The sequence below is a fragment of the Coregonus lavaretus genome, assembly GCF_964263955.1.
Source record: "Coregonus lavaretus genome assembly, chromosome: 14".
Classification (NCBI taxonomy): domain Eukaryota; kingdom Metazoa; phylum Chordata; class Actinopteri; order Salmoniformes; family Salmonidae; genus Coregonus; species Coregonus lavaretus.
This window is the reverse complement of record NC_140001.1, coordinates 27490579-27512034: the sequence shown is the minus strand read 5'-3', so window position 1 is coordinate 27512034 and position 21456 is coordinate 27490579. Positions and strand designations below refer to the sequence as shown.

At 43.3% G+C, this 21456-nt stretch overlaps 1 protein-coding gene across 1 annotated transcript; it reads left to right on the top strand.

Annotated features, from left to right (window-relative positions):
- Positions 1-1850: 1850 nt before the first annotated feature.
- Positions 1851-11195, top strand: LOC311141961 (rabphilin-3A-like; the record flags this gene model as incomplete). Its single annotated transcript, XM_084177486.1, has 17 exons — positions 1851-1924; positions 2844-2855; positions 3287-3415; positions 3635-3764; positions 3960-4043; positions 4547-4727; positions 5804-5974; positions 6106-6288; positions 8547-8626; positions 8782-8856; positions 9117-9226; positions 9408-9534; positions 9636-9692; positions 9825-9979; positions 10214-10295; positions 10483-10579; positions 10682-11195. The coding sequence occupies 17 exons, from the start codon at positions 1851-1853 to the stop codon at positions 10810-10812; spliced, it is 1878 nt and encodes a 625-aa protein (XP_084033612.1). The 3' UTR covers positions 10813-11195.
- Between the last annotated feature and the right edge of the window lie 10261 nt (positions 11196-21456).

Here is a 21456-nt window from a genome sequence, read left to right as displayed (position 1 = left end):
TGTGCTGGTATGCTGGTGATGCTGGTATGCTGGTATGCTGGTGAACAAGCTGGTCAAGGTGGTCTGGCAAAACCCGCACATCATTATCATATTTCCCAACATGCTCTATTGCAGTTCGACTTTTACAATTGTTTGTGTCAATATCTTTTTTGTTTGTTGTGTTTTTGCATGTACATTGATTGATTAATTAATCTTATGCTACACAAAGATGAATAACATACATTTCTCCAAACGAATCCAATCTTTTAGTTGGCTTTATTGCACCCGTTGCTGAAATGGTTGTTCCAGTTTATTCATAATTCTAACCCTGGCAGTCATTCTGAATTGATTTGAGGTGAATAGAAGTTCCAATTGTTGGATATCCCTACTCTGGCTGGGTTCCAATAGGAATTAAATATACCTTTGCAAGCCAGCATAATGTGACTTGAAGGCCTGAGGGGTCCACTGTATTAGGGAAAAACTCTTAATGTAAGGGCTTATGACATAGGTAATGTACTGTATTTAATAAATAAGCACTTTGATGCTGGTTTTGCTGGTCACCAGTGTCCAAAACACAGCCTATGCTGGTCTATGCTGTTTTTTTCAGCAGGGTAGTGTGACAGGTTTCAGGCTAATACAATAAAGGCATCCTCCCACATGAAAATCAGTATCAGTTCATAAATAATAGTACTCATTGTTTGTTGTGCATTCTGCGGGTGATTTGAATGACCAAGCAGTATCAGAATAAATGTAAGTGTTACAGGAGTTAATACTGTAGATGAGCATTACCCCTCCCCCTCTCTATTTTTCTCTCTTTCACCCTCTCTCTCTCTCTCTTTCGCTCACTCTCTCTCTCTCTCGCTTCTAGCTATGTTCTGCAGTGCTACTGTGGAGTGATCGCTTACAGCAAACTGAAGACAAATGAGATTTATAGATTTTTTTCCCTCACACTTTCTTTACTCTTCCTCTTTTTCTGCTCTCTCCAATCATGCCACAACACGTCTCAGTTCCCTGCTATCATCAGCCTTAGACAGAGGAGCCTCTATATCTGAGCCAGGCTGCTGTCGAAAGAGGATTGTTGACCCTCCCCACCCACCCTGCTCATTCCCTGAGGACCCACCCTGTTGCTGGTTGGGTGTCGCTTCCCGCTCTGCCTGGTGGTGGCCCTCGGAAGCTTTAAGCGCATACAGGTACGTTCAGTTCTCTACACTCCTATTGATTTCTGTCATTTCCTGTCACATTGCTCGATTCGATTAAATTGCTCAGTGGTTGCATCACTGTGGATCATAAACATGGGTTGTACTGTAAGAATTGTCTAGACATTGGGAGACATGGTTTATCGATGGTTACTGTAAAGGTTTACACAGATCACGTAAAGGCACGGTTGATATTATCCTTATTCATAGCCCTTGTTGTTATTGTAATGTACATAAAATAGAGTAAGTGTGTCTGATGACAAGCCAATTTGAGGCCAGTGCATCTCTTGGCCCACATACTTAGCATACAGAGGGCATCAATATTAGTGCTGAAGTCAGTAAAATTTGATTTGATTTTATTAGTAGTCAGTGCTGCATAAGCAGGGAAGATTAAATGTGACCTTCAATTTGATCAATTGACAGTTAGTTATGCTTTCCTGCATGGATTTGATGTATTGATTTGAGTTGTGATAAAGATGAGATAACATCACTTTGAATAAACAATTCATCATAATTATCCAACTTATAATAATTTAATGTGTGACCCTGTTGATTACACGGTGAGGAACAAGATGAAAATTGTTCCTTATATGTAGCATTTATCATTTAACTGTGTGTGTGTGTGTCTCGTCTTTGTCTGTGTGTCCACCTGCAGAGTGAGATAGTGCAGCAGCCATGACGGACACAGTGATGGGCGGTAGCTCGGACCCCTGGGTGCCCAACGACAGGCAGATGAGCATGCATGCCAAGTAAGCACGGGTGGCAGAACAACAGTGTACACTAAGCACCATGCTGTTATCGCTGCACTCTAAAAAATGATGGGTTAAAAACAACCAAATTTGGGTTATTTGCGCGCTGGGTAAATATTGGACTGAGCACACGTTGGGTTATTTTGACCCAGCCAGTTGTGTTGTGTGAATAACCCAACATGTTGAGTTGTTGGGATTACCGAAACATGGGTTAATTTAACCATCAGTTTGGTTTTTATTTACTTTCATGCTGGGTTGACCCAGCAGCTGGTTCTTTTGTAATGTAATTTTCAGGAGGCGTGGCTTATTAGGGGCATGGCTTTCATATAGTTATTTTTGGCCACCCATGAGAGTAAATGTCATTCCTGTTTATCATGTTAAGTTTGTACACTGCAAATTCAAAATTGTCGAATTTTTTAACATGACATATTCTAATATAACAAGATTATTTACATAATGTACCAAAGAGGTAACTATCCCAACATTGGGATTTGCATAGGCTCTTAAGGGACCCCTACACTTGTGTAAGCCTCATTAAAGCTGTCAGTGTCCAACCTCAACATGTGATAACAATACAACAGAACAAATGAACTGGAATGACATTTACTCTCACGGGTGGCTAAAAATAACTTTAAATCTGAAAGCTACACCCTTACTAAACCGCGCCTCCATTCGTATGATCTGACCCGCTGGGACATATCTCAATAATCCAGCATCAAAAACCCAACCTTGCACTTAAATAAAAAAATAAAATAATAATAAGAGACCCAATGCCTGCAACCCAGCAGTTGGGTCATCCAAACAACCCAGCATTTTTTAGAGTGTGGGCATGTTAACCCTTCCATGCATTCCCAGGCACTAACCTCTTTTATCCTCTCCTGTCTGCTTCCTTTTAATCTTTGCCCTGGCTGGGACTCAGTGATAAGGAAAAGTAAGTAGAAAAGCTCCTACTCCATCTCTCCTTCTACCTTATCCCCCCCCCCCCCCAACCCCTCTGCACTGTGTCAATCTACTATTCTAGTTTTTGATTGTATTTAGAGTGTATGGAGGGTATGTATAGGTAAATGTGTATTCACTCGTGAATGATTGTATGTTCACATATGTTTTGGACACAGGTAATGAAGGGTGTTTGCACAATGTGCACGTGTGCATTAGGCCATTATGGCATTTTTTGTATTACGTTCTGTCTACTTTGTCTCTTATATACCTCTGTCAATTTGTCCACTCTTGTGTATGAGTGTTATTTTGTATATACATTTGATTTCTCACTGTATGTCTGAGTGTGTGACCTTGACTAGCTAAAAATGCATGCATGCAGCATGGGTGCCTCTGCCCCAGACAGTTTTCCTGTGTGGTTGTCAGGGGTAACTGGACCAACCAGGCCAGGCCTGGTCCCGGCGCTCCGGACCTGACTGACGAGGAGAAGGAAATCATTAACGGTGTGATCGCCCGTGCTGAGAAGATGGAGGCCATGGAGCAGGAGAGAATTGGGTGAGGACTAAAGAGACATTCTTAGCTAATGGATTGGAACTCCATTGCACTGCCAACCTCAGTGTTGTTAAATCTCAGCTCTGCAAAAATGCTGGACAAGATGATAAAATTACAAACACATTATTCAATCAGTTGGACTATTATTACCACATATACCCAACTGAGCTTGGATGTTCAACTGATATTTGGCTGTAATGAGAGTTGTCCTGGCTGCTGCAGGCGCCTGGTGAACCGTCTAGATGACATGAAGAAGACGGTGTGTGGGGACGGGGTGAACCGCTGTCTGCTGTGTGGGGAGCAGCTGGGTGTTCCAGGGGTCAGCTCAGTGGTGTGTGAGGACTGCAAAAAGGTATGTGCAGCATGGGGGTTGGAAAGATTGGCTTTTGGCTCATTCCTAGATAGCAAAGGCACTTTGCTTTTTGCTGTGATGGGCCATTACGGACCATGTTAGGCCACAATTGACCCTGAGAAATGAAATGGTAATATATCTGTGACATTGTAAACATTAATACCTCTTTGTGAACCTGTGTCTCTTCTCCTGTAGCACATGTGCACCAAGTGTGGAGTGCAGAGCAGCAGCCGGCCGCGCTCTGTGTGGCTCTGCAAGATCTGCAGCGAACAGCGAGAGGTGAGTATATCTGTGAGACACACAGGGTGACAGGGATATGTCATAGCATGACACATGTTACATTATGTGTCATAGTGAATTAAAAGACATGATGGGTGAAAGATACAGAGTGATGATTAACTTCTGTGAGAAAGAGGGATCAGGGAGATTAACAGTGAGTGTAGGTGTCAGTGCTCCCGAGTGGCGCAGCGGTCTAAGGCACTGCATCTCAGTGCTTGAGGCGTCACTACAGACCCCCTGGTTAGATTCCAGGCTGTATCACAACCGGCCGTGATTGGGAGTCCCATAGGGCGGCGCACAATTGGCCCAGCGTCATCCGGGTTTGGCCGGTGTAGGCCGTCATTGTAAATAAGAATTTGTTCTTAACTGACTTGCCTAATAAAATAAATAAAGCTTGTATGACGCAGGCCATTCTTTATGAACCCCAGGAAGACTATCTGTTGTCATGGCATCAGCTTGATGGGGATCCAAATAAAGATGAAAGATTCTTCATCATCTCTTAGGTGTGGAAGCGATCTGGTGCCTGGTTCTTTAAAGGCTTTCCTAAGCAGTTCCTGCCCTCACCCATGCCCATCTCGAAGTCCAAAGAGTCAAGTGCCCAGCGAGCCCCAGAGCCCCAGGAGCCAGCATCATCTGACCCCAGGGCTGCAGCTGGTCAGCCCTGGCCACAGGTACAGGCCAGAGGTAAGCAGGCCAGACGGAGCAGTGGGAGTGGGGGTAGTTTCAGGTTGATTGCTTTCTTGGCTTGTGAGAGTGGTCTGTTTTCAGTAGCTGGCTAGGCAGAATAAAACCGATTCACCTAACTAATTATAGCTAAATGGGAGTGATGTTGCCCAGAACTCAATATTCTATTCTAAAACGACTAAAAAGATAAAAGCGATGGAAAGCCCGAATAGTATCTACAATGTTTTATTTGTTTTATCTTATGTACTGTTCTTTACTGATGCTGTCGACTATGAATATAGTACTACTTTTTTGTTGGGAACATATCCCAGTGGGCCATGCACACACAGGTGAGGTCTTAATTCATGAACCAACCAACCTTGATATGACTAAAGTCTTATACGAAACTATACAGTTGACAGGGCAAAAATAAAAGTGTAGGGGTGAGAGAGAATCAGTGTCCTGTGCTGCCTGCCTCCCAGGTCCAGAGAAGAGTCAGGCTCCTAGTGCTGGCCAGCAGGGAGCAGGTGAGTCATTCAGTCATTAACCCTATAGCCACCCTCTCAACGCACCGTCTCACCAGTTTCATCAGACAAACATCACCAGATGTTGGGCCCTCCTCTGGCTCCCAGTCCCTCCTAACATTTATTTTCATTATTCATTTGTCAGCATTACCATAAAAGCCCAGGTCTGTTTCCCAGAATGAGCACTGCCGACTCCTCTCAGACAGCCAGATCCAGGGGTGGGTGGGTTGAGTTAGGCAGTGGGAAGTACATGCTAGGGCAAGGCAAGGCTCTGAAAAGAGAGGTGGCATAGAATCTGCTCCCACTTGCATCTGTGCTATTAGCATTGGGGGGGGGTAGAGAAAAAAGCCAGGCTTCAGGAAGTGATCAAGGTTGCCTGCCACAGTTTGTTGTACTGTATGTAGGTCAATGCCTGTGCAATGGAAAATCTGCAACATCAAAAGGATTCACAGAGACTAGGGAGCAATATGGATTCCACTGCAGCGCAGTCTCAGTGATACGCTGATGTGTGTGTGTGTGTGTGTGTGTGTGTGCCTATATGTGTGCACGTTTGTTCATGTATGTGTGTTGCAGGACCAGAGGCACAGGGGCATGCTGGCAAACCACCTGTTGCCTCTAAGCCGTCAGATGTTCACATGGCCACTGGTGGGGCTGGTCCTGGTGCTCAGAACAGCCCAGTGGTGCTGCAGAAGGCTGTTCCAGTCCAGAGCTCCAGGCCCCCTCCAGCAGCATTGGCCCAGCAGGGTAGGGTAAAGATGGACCAACATCACCAGGCCAGCCCTGACACTGATACACACTTAGTATAGAGGATAGAAATATGTGGTATTAATCAGCACATAAGAACACTCTAATCATTATCATGTATGTGGTTGTAGCTCCACTGGAGACGGAGGGAGGTGACTACTCCACTAGCACTGCTCCATTGGAGGAGAGAGTGCCTCCTGCAGTGCGGGAGGAGAGGAGACAGCCTGCCACCTACAACCCCCCTCCTGCTCGACAACAAGCCCCCCCGCCCGAGGAGGAGGAGGATGCAAACAGCTATGACTCGGATGAGGCCAGTAAGTGACCAGCCTGTCCTTCCAGCTAGACCTCTACCATATGGGCTGTGTCTGTTGTTTGATTTCCACCTTACTCATGACTTCAGTGATCTCTCTCCATGTCTTCCAGACTGTTTTAAGTCCACATACACTGAGTGTACTAACTATTGGGCATATACCACACCTTCTCGCTTAAATATACTCAATATTAGGAAGGTGTTCTTAATGTTTTGTACACTCAGTGTATAAAGACTCCCCACTGGGCACAGACATTTTACATTTACATCATTTAGCAGACGCTCTTATCCAGAGCGACTTACAGGAGCAATTAGGGTTAAGTGCCTTGCTCAAGGGCACATCAACAGATTTTTCACCTAGTCGGCTCGGGGATTAGAACCAGCGACCATTCGGTTACTGGCACAACGCTCTTAACCACTAAGCTACCTGCCGCCCAGACGTCAATTTAATGTCTATTCCACATTGGTCCAACGTAATTTCATTGAAATGACGTGGAAACAACGTTGATTCAACCAGTGTGTGCCCAGTGGGTCTGCTCTTTGTATTTCTATTTGTTTACATAGTCATTCAGCAGACACTTTTATCCAGTCTGTGCTTGATCTCCTACTCCTTTGAGTCGGTGGCCTTTGTAGCGCTCTAAGCATATGAATCATCTAATAATACTAGCGGCCAGCGTGTATCCTTCTAGTAGAATTCATGGAGCTGTATTGGAGATGATATACGTTACCCACCGCATGTTATCCAAGCATGTGAATCAATATCTTGGAAGTAAAGTAGAAAAGGATGTAAAACATAAACTCTGTAATGGAACCATTTTTTTGTATGTCTCCCTTGAGTGATGGAAATCGTGTCATGACAGTCGTACGTCATATTCCATGCCTCTAGCGGTGAAAGACCTTTCCTCGCTCCCTGGGGGATGAGGCGTTAATTTACTTCATGGAGGTCCGGGAATTTAGCACAGAACACATTATTTGGGATACGAGAGCGCTGATGGGATCTAGATTTCCCTTGTGTTTGAATAGTTCCCTAATGTTATAGTAGAAATTGCAGAAATAGCATTGGTTCTGGTTCTCTATGGAGTTGGCAGTGCTAGGACAGTCAGGTCCTGTGGTGCAGACTGGTTTCAATAGCTCAACTGCTGCTAACTAGATCAGTGTTTTTAAATCTACTCAGAGATGTCCCGGTTCTGTAGGTTTAATGGTATAAAGGGTTGGCAGTACATTATTTGTTTGCATCTAGTTACTGTAGATAGCATTATATCACACAAATTACATTTGTGCATTTTTGCCCTAATCTAATATTAAACTTTCCTTAGGGTGTGTCTGTCTCTGTGCTTAATGTTTTCTTGCCATTTGAAATTTTGTGTACTAGCTCAGTGATGTCTAATAGCTAAAGAGGCTGATTTGAGTCAGAGGGATTTCAGTACAATGGTCCACTAGAGCTGCAGGCTTTAAAAGCTAGCCTCACAACCATTACTCAGCAATGTGGTGGTTTGGAGCTGTTGGGGGTTTACTGTTTTAGATGAGGGGTTGATAGATTTAAACCTATTGATTATTAGTATCATCCCAGTTTTGCCCTCCCTAAACATCCATGCATAGGATCCCATTTAACTTCTCTGTTTTCATACTCTCTTTGAAGTGGAATATTCTCGTATTTTTGCCTTTATTTTTCTAAATGTATTCCTTTGTGAGTCATATTTTTTCTTTAGTTGATATTACAGTAACATTCTGCTGCTTTTTAATGGAATTTCCTGTTTCTAATATTTGGACGGATGCATAACATATTTAATCTGTTTACAGTCCATTTAGTCTGGAGATTTACTGTTGTATTATTTCTTTCTTTCTCCTTTATCAGTTCATCACTTGATTTTCTGCTCTTTGGTCTGCCCTCATGTCTCTATTACTGTAGAACAGGCCTCTCCAACCCTGTTCCTGGAGAGCTACCCGCCTGTAGCTTTTTCGCTCCCACGCCAGTTGTAACTAACCTAATTCAGTTGATCAACCAGCTAATTATTACAATCAAGTGCCCTAGATTAGGGTTGGAGTGAAAACCTACAGGACGGTAGCTGTCCAGGAACAGGGTTGGAGAGCCCTGCTGTAGACATTCTCAATGTTTTCTGATACTCTGAGAATCTGTCCTAGTCTAGACTCTCTGTCCTAGTCTCTCTTTACAACCCAGTGCCCTCTATCTAAGATGTACTGCTAGTGTCTGTGTTCCACTGTCTGTTGTCTGATCTAATGACTGTCCTGGGTATGTTTCAGCCACTCTGGGCGGCTTGGAGTTCAGCTTGCTTTATGAGCAGGAGAACAACAGTCTCCACTGCAGCATCCTCAAAGCCAAGGTACCACCTACTGCACTCATTCACTCACTCTGAGCCAATTACACTGAAGTGGCCTGTGTTCAAAAGCTGCTGCTGCAGTAGTTTACATCTTGAATAGGGACTCCTCGTCCCTGCTGTCCTGTCTGGTGACATAAAGAGTCTTGTCTTACCCTCAGGGACTGAAGCCCATGGACTCCAACGGACTGGCTGATCCCTATGTCAAGCTGCATCTACTGCCAGGGGCCAGTAAGGTGATGAAATTCACTTTCCTTATTTTCAACCTGGGAGATAATATATGTTTGTGTATTTGTTATGGTATGTGTTATAATTCAGAAACATCTGTTATGCTAGGATACACACCCATTAGCTCAAGCCTGCCACCATAAGGAGTATCCATTGTACTACACATAAAGATCCCTTGCCTCTCTCCAGCCTCAGATATAGAAGTGCTGAAGACAAGTTGATTGAGTTCCTTTTCTTGATTTATTGTATCTACTCTCATGTGCTGCAGTCCAACAAGCTACGCACTAAGACACTGAGAAACACCCGTAACCCTGCCTGGAACGAGACCCTGGTCTACCACGGACTCACAGACGAGGACATGCAGCGCAAGACTCTCAGGTGGATAATTGAAGCAGAGAAACACAACATAGGCCTGTTCACTAAACATCAAGATAACCTGTCTTGTTGTCTCCATTTGTTGCCGTGGTTTTATCTAAGGGCTTAATTGTTTTAATTTACATTATTTCCTCCATAGACGTTATGATCCAATTTGATTGATGTACTATCTTGGTTGATGTAGGATCTCTGTCTGTGATGAGGACAAGTTTGGGCATAATGAGTTTATCGGAGAAACTCGCGTTGCGCTAAAGAAACTGAAGGTCAACCAGAAGAAAAACTTCAACGTGTGTCTAGAGAGAGTTGTCCCTGTGAGTACATTATCATGCTACACACATTAGATAAATATACAGTAAAAGTCCCATTTGTTTGTATGTTTGATTGGACCACCCTTATCAATATCTTTCCACAGACGAAGAAGACCGCAACAGCTGGAGGGGCTCGAGGCATTTCGCTCTACGAGGATGAGGTATTGGTATATGACCTGCATGTGTGGGCATGTGGATTACCGCTACGTGCCCTCATGCAAATCATGTCTTCATGATATGATTTTAAAAATGTCACTCTTCCCTTCACTCTCCCCCATCTCTATCTCTTCCAGGGTGGGAAGGAGGTTGGAGATGTGGAGGAGCGTGGTCGTATCCTGATCTCCCTCATGTACAGCACCCAGCAGAATCGTCTCCTTGTCGGTGTAGTGCGCTGTGTTCACCTGGCCGCCATGGATGCCAATGGATACTCTGACCCATTTGTCGAAATGTCAGTCTGTTTCACTGTGTTTCCTATCAGGCGTGATTACAAACAAAACTATTACACTTTTCCAGTGTTTAGATGATGAAGTATTATTTTTTCACTCAAGATCAATACAAATGGAATTATGTCAAAGTTATTCATTTGCTTAGCAGAATAAATCAGTTTAGCTATTTACTTTCCTATCCCCAAATGCAGGATGACAACATCAAACTAAGATGATCTATTATATGATGTGTTTAGATGCCTGAAACCTGATATGGGGAAGAAGGCCAAGAACAAAACAAATATCAAGAAGAAGACCCTAAACCCAGAGTACAACGAGGTCAGTCTCCTGTTGGTCCCTTGCAATAATAATACAAGACCGAAGTAACCATCTGACAGCAGTACTTTGTTTGTGCTTTTATTGTTTAAATGTCTGTCAAAACATCAATGTATTGATTTGTGTATTGATGTAAATTACATTTATTGGATATTGTGAGGGGGATGATTTCTCAGTTGTTGTGTTATAGGAATTTAGCTATGACATCAAGCACAGTGACCTGGCTAAGAAGACCCTGGACATCTCAGTGTGGGACTACGACATTGGGAAATCCAACGATTACATCGGTAAGATCCATAGGAGATCTGTTTGAGATCTACTATACCTTGTTGAAGTTTTCCATCCGTTGTACTAGCCCTCTCACCCTCCCCCCTGTTGGTCTACTGTAGGTGGGTGCCAGCTGGGCATCACAGCCAAAGGGGAGCGGCTGAAGCACTGGTATGAGTGCCTGAAGAACAAGGACAAGAAGATAGAGCGCTGGCACACCCTGTTGAATGAGAATCCTGTCAACAGCAACTAACCCCCATTAGAATGAGCAAAGTCCTCTCCCTCTACACTCAGCCCCCTCTTCTTTCTCACATTACCATGTCTAACCTCCTTCCACACCTCGCCAATAACATTTAATTTGAGTTTTTTAAATTTAATGGACTTACCAGTAGTCTTCCTGTCTGGCTGTCTGCATTCTTTCCTGCCCTCAACCCAACCCACCACATGCACCTTTCCCATCCTCCCCTGTTGTCCCAGATGTGATATTCCCTTCTCATGCCTCTCCCCCTTTACTGAGACTTATCTGGAAAGGGGACTCCTCCAGAGGCAAAACATGGTATACTTTAAAATCATCCTTCAAAAACAACTTAGGGATTCAACAATTTAAGGCAAAAAATAAATACCTTTGAAGATACTAAAAACAACAACCTGACATTGCATTATACAGTTGCATTGAGATGATCATGACAGTTGATGATGTTATATATTGAACTTGACACATCCTAAAGAAAATCAATTTTGAAATGCACTAGCACAAAAGATGATGAAGCAATATGTTATGGAATTCTATGTGGGATTACAGCTGCAGCAGCCATTGAACTATGAAGTTCATTAGACTGGCAGGTTGTAAAATGACATCGTGCAGTATTATTACGACTTGTATGAGCATGCAAAACCACACGAAAACACACTGAAGACCCACAGCTGCCCTCTGAACTATTTCAAATGTTCCTAAAGTGACATGTTTATTTAATGATATGTAATGAATATTATGACATTCTCATGAAGAAGGTTTACATGTTGCAGGATTCTGAAGTTAAAGATCAAAATGATCTTGACTATGGGAAAGGGCATGATTCACAAATCACTTGACTGACATTTAGTTTGGAGACTATATTTATATATTTTTTTTATATATTACATACATATTAAATAGGCAATTAAAGTAAATCATATTTTTTTATTTCAGTATCAGTTAAAATTTGCTCACTTTCTGCCAAGTGTTCACTTTGTCCTTATTTGAGTCATGTTTATAGAAGTAGTGGGAAAATGTTACATTTTTTATGAGAATGTTGACACTGAAAAGTTGACCATCTGGTTCAGTTCTTTGTTTACGGTGAAGGAAGAGAGGAGACAGGAAAACATATTATTTCCCTGGCTAGTAATGAGAAGTATAGTATGACAGGTGTGGTTTACAATGAATGTTTACTGAGGTTTTTTACTGACTGACATGTTTTACATTGAATGCACATGATCAGATTTTTCACTGACACTTAAAGCCTGCTCCACCTTAGTCACATTAAATAAGACAACATGGGTAAAGCTATGTCATAAGTAAATGCGCTGCTTAACTTGCATGCACTGTGCTCGTGACCCTTGTGTTTTCTGTGCCTGGAGCAGTCACACACCCCAACCTGCTCCTCCCCACAATGCACCTCCCTTTACCCACTCTGGCCCCCTCCATTCCTGCGCCATCCTTTTTTGCTGCACCAATCACTCAAGCTTTGGTGGGTGGCTGTTGACCAATTACTGCAATTCAAGGAAAGCACATCTTATACAATGGAATGACCTCAATTTATACAGCTGTTTGCAAGTTTCTCAAAAAAACCTATGCATGAGAGATCTTGTGGTTCATGATATATACATTGACTTTTTAAGAAACTCATTATATTGTAATTTGATGACTTTCGTCTCTACCCCTTAACATTGGTCCAAATGTTTTTTTTAAACACTGAAGTCCACAGCAACATACATTAATTTATGCTGCATGAATATCAGGACTATTATTGTTATCATTAGGCTAACAATGGATTATAAATGAATTGATGTACCAGGCTACTTTAGCCTCTCTTCTGAGCATCCTCAGCTTGGTAACGTGACAGGGATGAGATCAAAAGCTAGGACCCTGTACACAGAGCTCAGATGACGCTTAGAAGGCTGATTATTGTGCGTAAACAGTCAAGCACATTAACAAATGGATCTCACCGACCAGTTCCTGAAGGTAGAAGATTAATGGAGATGAATCTCTTCCATAGAGTGATGCATTTTCACCAAGTGCTCTGTCTCCTCCTTTGATGGGTAAAACCAGGGGTTCCCACAGTCATGAGAGCCTCAGTCTGAACTGTGTTGTCTTGCTGTCCACCAGTGGCCACAATTTCAACATTATTTTGTTGTGTATGCACTTGGTTTTCACTGGTTCTACTACAGTACTATTGTAGCCTACCTGTTCTGTTTTGGGACCAGTTTAGTGGTCTTTAATCTTCATTCGTTTCTATTTTATTTTCTGGATAGTAAGTATCGCTAAACCTAAAGAGGATACATTTACATTTGACATTTTAGTCATTTAGCAGACACTCTTATCCAGAGCGACTTACAGTTAGTGAGTGCATACATTTTCATACTGGCCCCCCGTCGGAAACGAACCCACAACCCTGGCGTTGCAAGCGCCATGCTCTACCAACTGAGCTACAGGGGACTACAGGATACTGTTCTCCATTTTGTTCTGCCTACTCTATTTAATTAAATTATTTGTTGGTTTTATTTATGTAATTGTAAATAAGTACTGCATGCACTTGAGAGAACCTAAATATAAATATATATGTATGTTTGCGAATAAATTAGCATGTAAAGATTTTACAAGGAGTTAGGTTTACACAGATCAATAAAAGCTAGGACAAACTTGTGAGATCATTATATTGTGTACTGTCTATGGTTTTGTGGGGAGATGATAAGTAGGTTGTGTTTTTTTGTTTGTGGTTTTGATGCTACATATTGCGTTGTGCCTAAGGACAGCCGATTGGGCATATACCACACCTCCTCGGGCCTTATTGCTTAAATATACACTGAGTGTATAAAACATTAGGAACACCTGCTCTTTCCATGACATAGACTGACCAGGTGAATCCAGGTGAAAGATATGATCCCTTATTGACATCACTTGTTAAATCCAAGCAATTACAGCTGTGAGTCTTCTTGGGTAAGTCTCTAAAGCCTTGTTCACACTGCAGGCCTTAATGCTCAAATCAGTTTTGTTTTTCAAATCAGTTTTGGAATTCTGACTGTCCAAACAGCAAGTTACAAGTGACAAAATCAGATTTTTGTGTGTTCAGACAGCAGTCATTTGCTGACATGGCTATGCTAGTTGTCATAGTAATGACAGGTGTGTGCACAGTGGTGTAGGCGGATTGGTGTTGGTGCTCGTGGTTCCGATCACTTAGAAGTTATGTAGCAAGCTAAGGTGACAACAATGCCTGCCATGGACGTTTCCCAGTTGCTTTGAATGTTCAAAATTATAGTGTAAGAACACTTTTAAAGCCTCAAAGGATAAGGTGATCCAACTTTCAAAATTAGTAATTTTTGGCTAGCCACAGCAGTCAACTACCTCAGAGTTTTCCAAACTCGGTCCTGCTAGGGCAAAAACCAAAATGTGCACCAGTTAGCTACCACATGTTCTTGTCAAACTGTCCACAGAGTAGCTAGCAAGCAACAAGATATGCCAAATAAGTCTAAAAAACACTTTAGGGCGAATAAATTAGATTTGACCGTTCAGACACAAGTCGCACGGCCACGAATCAGATTTGTATTTGACTTCAAACTACCTCCGAAGGTGGTTTGAAATGTGGCTTGAAAGATCTGATTCCATGTGCTTTTTGGCTGTTCAGACTGCAGAAAAAATAACATATTTGAATCGGATATACAATTATTATTTTTTTTGAGTCACTTCAAACTGCCAATGTGAACAAGGCATAAGAGCTTTGCACACCTGAATTGTGCAATATTTGCCTTTTCTTTGCAAAATTCTTCAAGCTCTGTCTAGATGTTGGGAATCATGGCTAGTCAGCAGTTTTCAAGTCTTGCCATAGTTTATCAAGCAGATTTAAGTAAAAACGGTAACTTGGCCATTTAGGAACATTCACTGTCTTCTTGGTAAGCAACTCCAGTGTAGATTTGGCCTTGTGTTGTAGGTTATTGTCCTGCTGAATGGTGAATTCCTGTCTGTGGTAAAGCAGACTGAAGCAGGTTTTGCCTGTGCTTAGCCCTATCCCGTTTCTTTTTATCCTGAAAAACTCCCCAGTATTTGCCGATGTCAAGCATGCCCATATGGTGATGCAGCCACCACCATGCTTGAAAATAAGGAGGCAGTTACTCGGTGATGTGTTGTTTTTGATTTGCCCCAAACATATGTTTATTTGCAGTATTACTTTAGTGCCTTGTTGTCAGTGGCGATTTTAGCATGTAAATCTTGGTGGGGCAAAAAAATAAAAACATATGTGGGATGTATGCCAGCAAAGCCACAACACAACACTAAACAATACATTAATTGCACTATAACGGTGACAAACGGTGCCCACAAACTGTTAGGGCCTACATAAAGCTGTCCCAACAGCAGAGTCCCAACAGCAGTCCCAACACCTTACCACTGCTACACCTGGCAATCAGCGGAGCCTTCTCTGGCAGCGAAACAGTTCATCCAGCCTCATTTACTGCCTTTAAAAATCCGTAATTTCGATTTAGACATTAATGAGCGAGCTAGGACGGACATAGTCAATATAACTAGTTGTTCAGCACTTTTGAAATGTACAGCGACAGAATTCAGAACATGGGCCGTTCTTACAGCGTTCTCCCTGTACACCAAGTCAGAACCGTAGGATAAATTAAGGGGGCATATAAGCAGACAATGAAAGCTCTTACAATATTCGATGATTACATTTCTCTAAAACAGGTTATAGGCTACATGTGCACCACCAAGTCAGAACAGTAGGCGAAATTAAGAGGGGAAAATAGACATAATTATTAGGGTGAGGCACATGGGCTACTAACAGCTTACTACACAACATACATTTAGCATTACTTTCTTAGCTACAGTATACATATCTCCCTGGCATATTACATCATTTATGCAGCAGCATACAATACATTTTTGGACTCACCTTGTTGTGCTGTGCTCACTTGAACAGGAAGGTGGTGCGGCAGTCCTTCGTGGACAATTTTGACATAAAACTTAGTCATCGAAGTCTGGCATTCTCTGGATTTATGGTGCTTTCAAGGCAACTGGGAACTCTGAAAAAGGTTGAATCGTGATGACGTCAGTGATCCTCAGGTCGTAGCTCTAGAAAGAGGCCCGAGTTCCGGATGTACAATTCCGAGTGGGATGACGTCAGTTGTTCCGAGTTGGGTTTTTTAACATTGTTTGCAAACTGATATGTGACACGTATTAATGCCAAAATAACATGCATAACAGACAAGCCACCCCCCCAAATGTGGGGCTCAAAACAGGCCCTGAATGACGGGTCGCCACTGCTTGTTGTATAAAAGATGCATGTTCTTCTTTTCACTCATTTAGGTCATTATTTGAAAAATGTAGGCATATGCTTTCACACCCCAAACAATGGTTAATACTAAACCAAATCTTGAGGTGTTTGTATAGCCTAATACCGGTCATTTGAAGCAAAGTTTTTTTCAGTGTTGTCACTGTAATCACAATGATTCTGTCACTTGCCTCTGGCATTGATCAAAACCACAATTGAGCAATTAAAAGTTCAAAAGACACTTTTAGATCCTATGACAAGAAAGGCTGTTGATTCCAAAAGTAGTAGGTCTAATTTTTTTATGGTAGTCTATGCAAGTGTATTGTAGCGACAGGTTGAGTGGAAATTGTCCATTCTTTGAAGATGATGTAGGCTACTAGTTCAAGGCTACAACGACTTGATGACTATTGGAGTCCACTGTATAGGCTGCTGTACTTACCTGCTGAATGCTACTGCATCCATAACACTTCTCTTATTCAGAGGGTGTGAGTGACTGGCATCTCTCCACCAATCTCTCCCACTGGGCACACACTGGTTCAATCAACATTGTCTCCATGTCATTTCAATGAAATTACGTTAAAACAACGTGGAATAGACGTCTGTGCCCAGTGGGTAGGCTTCTCTGGTTTCTCCAACCGGCAGCAACTTCTTCCACAAACTATTGTTTATTGATTTTATTCTAAACTACCGGGTGAAGCAAGTACATGTAAAAGGGTTGGGTTATGTTTCCACTTGACACTGCAGAAATATGTTTTCGATATTTATGTATTCCTATTGGTTGGTTGATTTTACATATCAATAAGGTGTTATGCCATTGGTCATGCTTGCAGATAGGGAGAGAACGCGAACGTAAATGCTTCCCAGTCTGATATTGACATGCAAGCGGTAGGTCACATTCATATACAGTACCTGTTAGATATTGGGGGCATCCTGGGATGTGCTTTTGTATTGTATTGCTGTAAGAGCAAGTTAGCTAGCATGCTCTAATTGTAATGGTCACATTAGCTCCCTGCTAATTCACAGTTATTTCTATGTTAACAGACGAATCACAAATCTACAGCCATCACCATTCTGTGGTCCTGCACATCTAATGTGCTTCATTGTGTCTATCATCAGAATAAACACCAATCAACTGGGATCTCTGGCTGGACAGCCCTTTCTTTAAAAACACAACGCAAGAGAGTTTACGAAGTACGATCACATCTGTTACACTGGTGCCGAGACCAGTCTCATTGTCTTCGCTGGACAGCTGTTACATAGACAAGACTACTGTATCAGATTTGTTACATGTCTATTCCGTTTTTATGTGAAAATCATATCAATAACCTCCATGTGCTCATTTTGCATAAAGGCATGTTCTTTTCATAGTCAAACCGAGTTCCCCAGCTGTGCAGTTATGGAGTTATGGGCACACCACGTCATTTCAACGTGGAGAATTGGGTAATATTTGGTAGATACAGTGTTCCTGGAAAGTATTGACTTTTTCCACTTTGTTACGTTACAGCCTTATTCTAAAATAGATTACATCGTTTTTTCCCCTCAATCTACACACAATCGGCCATAATGGCAAAGCAAAAACAGGTTTTTAGAAATGTTTGCAAATGTATAAAAAAAAAAAAACGGAAATATCACATTTACATAGGTATTCAGACCTTTTACTCAGTACTTTGTTGAAGCACCTTTGGCAGCGATTACAGCCTCCAGTCTTCTTGGGTAAGACGCTAAAAGCTTGGCACACCTGTATTTGGGGAGTTTCTTCTATTCTTCTCTGCAGATCCTCTCAAGCTCTGTCAGGTTGAATGGGGAGCGTCGCTGCACTGCTATTTTCAGGTCTCTCCAGAGATGTTCGATCAGGTTCAAGTCTGGGCTCTGGCTGGGCCACTCAAGGACATTCAGAGACTTGTCCCGAAGCCACTCCAGCGTTGTCTTGGCTATGTGCTTAGCGTCGTTGTCCTGTTGGAAGGTTAACCTTTGCCCCAGTCTGAGGTCCTGAGCGCTCTGGAGCAGGTTTTCATCAAGGATCTCTCTGTATTTTGTTCCGTTCATCTTTCCCTCGATCCTGACTAGTCTCCCAGTCCCTGCCGCTGAAAAACATCCCCACAGCATGATGCTGCCACCACCATGCTTCACTGTAGGGATGGTGCCAGGTTTCCTCCAGACGTGACACTTTGCATTCAGGCCAAAGAGTTCAATCTTGGTTTCATCACACCAGATAATCTTGTTTCTCATGGTCTGAGAGTCCTTTTGGTGCATTTTGGCAAACTCCAAGTGGGCTGTCATGTGCCTTTTACTGAGGAGTGGCTTCCGTCTGGCCACTCTACCCTAAAGGCCTGATTGGTGGAGTGTTGCAGAGATGGTTGTCCTTCTGGAAGGTTCTCCCATCTCCACAGAGGAACTCTGGAGCTCTGTCAGTGACCATCGGGTTCTTGGTCACCTCCCTGACCAAGGCCCTTCTCCTTCGATTGCTCAGTTTGGCTGGGCAGCCAGCTCTAGGAAGAGTCTTAGTTGTTCCAAACTTCTTCCATTTAAGAATGATGGAGGCCACTGTGTTCTTGGGGACCTTCAATGCTGCAGAATGTTTTTGGTACCCTTCCCCAGATCTGTGCGTCACGGATTCTGCCGAGACTGCCCTTCCTTCTGGTTCAGGCAGGCTTCGGCGTTCGTCGTCACCGGAATACTAGCTGCTGCCGATCTATGTTTCATGTTTCTATGTTAATCTGGTTGTTGTCTAGTGTTGCACACCTGTTTCCCATTATGGTATTATGTCCTTCCCTATTTAACCTGTTCGCTCCCACTGTGTGTTGTGCGTGTTTGTTACTTGTTTCGAGTGTCGTTTGTGAGCGGGTTTGCTCCTCCCTGTGTTGGAGGTTTTGTTTGTTTCTTTACTATACAGTAAAGTAGATTTTAATTTCATTCTGTGTCCTGCGCTTGACTCTGGCCTAACGCATTCCACAGACATTCATGACAGAAACACGCACCACTATGGAGTCAGCAGGAACAGCCGGATTAACCGAGACGATAGAGGAACGAGTCCAAAGACAAGAGATGATGATTCAGACTCTCGGTGTCACCATGGAACGAGTGTTCCAGACGATGGAACGATGGGAGAGAGGTGGTATCCCGTCACTATCTCCAACCACCTACAACACTGGTCACCACTCCGCCACCTGGGTCCAGTGGGATTCGGCTCCCGAGGGCATATGACGGTACACCTGCCGGGTGCCAGGGATTTCTCCTCCAGGTAGAGCTCTACCTGGCCACCATTCACCCGGCGCCCTTGGGATACGAGAGCGTGTCAGCCCTCATCTCCTGTCTATCGGGGAAGGCGCTGGAATGGGCCAATGCCGAGTGGGGAGGAATAGACTCGAGAACTGTCCGCTACGAGGATTTCACCTACCGCTTCTGGGCGGTATTCGATCATCCACCAGCCCTCAGTTAGCCTTACCTCAGGTTTTCACCCCGAGAGTAACGGGCAGGTGGAGAGAATCAACCAGGAGGTGGGTAGGTTTCTGAGGTCGTATTGCCAGGACCGGCGAGGGGAGTGGTCGGTTTTCCTACCTTGGGCAGAAATGGCAATAAACTCCAACCGCCACTCCTCAACTGACCTCACTCCTTTCCAGTGTGTGTTAGGTTATCAGCCGGCCCTGGCACCTTGGCATCAGAGCCAGATCGAGTTACCTGCGGTGGACGAGTGGGTTCGACGCTCGCAGCAGACCTGGGACGCTGCCCATGAACGCCTGCAGCGGGCCATCAGGCGGCAGAAGGCGAGCGCAGACCGCTACCGCAGTGAAGCCCCGGTGTATGCACTGGGGGACCGGGTCTGGCTCTCGACCCGAAACCTGCCCCTTCGCCTGCCAAGGTATGTTATAGGTTACAGCTTCCTACTAATTATCGATTTAACCCCTCGTTCCATGTGTCTCTCCTCAGGCTGGTGGTAGCTGGTCCACTCCAGGAATCTGAGATACGAGATACTGTCATGGATTCTGCCGAGACTGCCCTTCCTTCTGGTTCGGGCAGGCTTCGGCGTTCGTCGTCACCGGAATACTAGCTGCTGCCGATCTATGTTTCATGTTTCTATGTTCATCTGGTTGTTGTCTAGTGTTGCACACCTGTTTCCCATTATGGTATTATGTCCTTCCCTATTTAACCTGTTCACTCCCACTGTGTGTTGTGCGTGTTTGTTACTTGTTTCGAGTGCCGTTTGTGAGTGGGTTTGCTCCTCCCTGTGTTGGAGGTTTTGCTTGTTTCTTTACTATACAGTAAAGTAGATTTTCATTTCATTCTGTGTCCTGTGCTTGACTCTGGCCTACCGCATTCCACAGACATTCATGACACTGTGCCTCGACACAATCCTGTCTCGGAGCTCTACGGACAATTCCTTCGACCTCATGGCTTGGTTTTTGCTCTGACATGCACTGTCAACTGTGGGACCTTATATAGACAGGTGTGCGACCTTTCCAAATCATGTCCAATCAATTGAATTTACCATAGGTGGACTCCAATCAAGTTGTAAAAACATCTCAAGGATGACCAATGGAAACAGGATGCACCTGAGCACAATTTCGAGTCTCATAGCAAAGGGTCTGAATACTTATGTAAATAAGGTATTTCTGTTTGTTTTTTAAATTATTTTTGCTTTGTCATTATGGGGTATTGTGTGTAGATGGATTAAATAAATAAAAATCCTCATCAATTTTAGAATAAGGCTGTAACGTAACAAAATGTGGAAACGGGAAGGGGTCTGAATACTTTCCGAATGCACTGTATATTTTGATGATGTTCACCTTCCCACATCTGTCAAATAATAAATGTGTTATCTTGTTTCATGGCTGATAAAGCCCTGCATAGGTTAGTTGTTGGTTTCTCAGTGCATTGATTCTCCTGAACTCTGGCTAAATATTGTTATATTTCAGAGGGGGTGCCTTGTAACCTTATCCAATTTGGGTGTTTGGATAGAATGCTTCACACTTGTAGATCCCTGAAGAAGGCTGACCTTGGTATATTAAACTCAGAGCTCAGTTTTTCAAATGATTTTAGAGTACCCTTTTCAAATATTTGATGGACATATTGAAGTTTCAACTGTGCAAGGTTTCTAAAACCTGTGTCTAATCGTAATGGCTTAAAACCCTTCATATGTACAATAAGTGATAACACAGATTCCTGTAGGAAGGTTGAAAGCTCACTGCACCTCTTTCCAAGCTTTATATGTGGTTTCTGCCCATTTTCCACGTCTCACTTGATATTTTTTCCTCAGTGAATGGGCATACAGATAGAGGGACCGAAGTACATTCTGACTTTATTTCCAGCAATCTTCTACCTACAGCCTCAGGCATCCATACGGTCATGGCCCTAAATTTGGTTGCAAACCA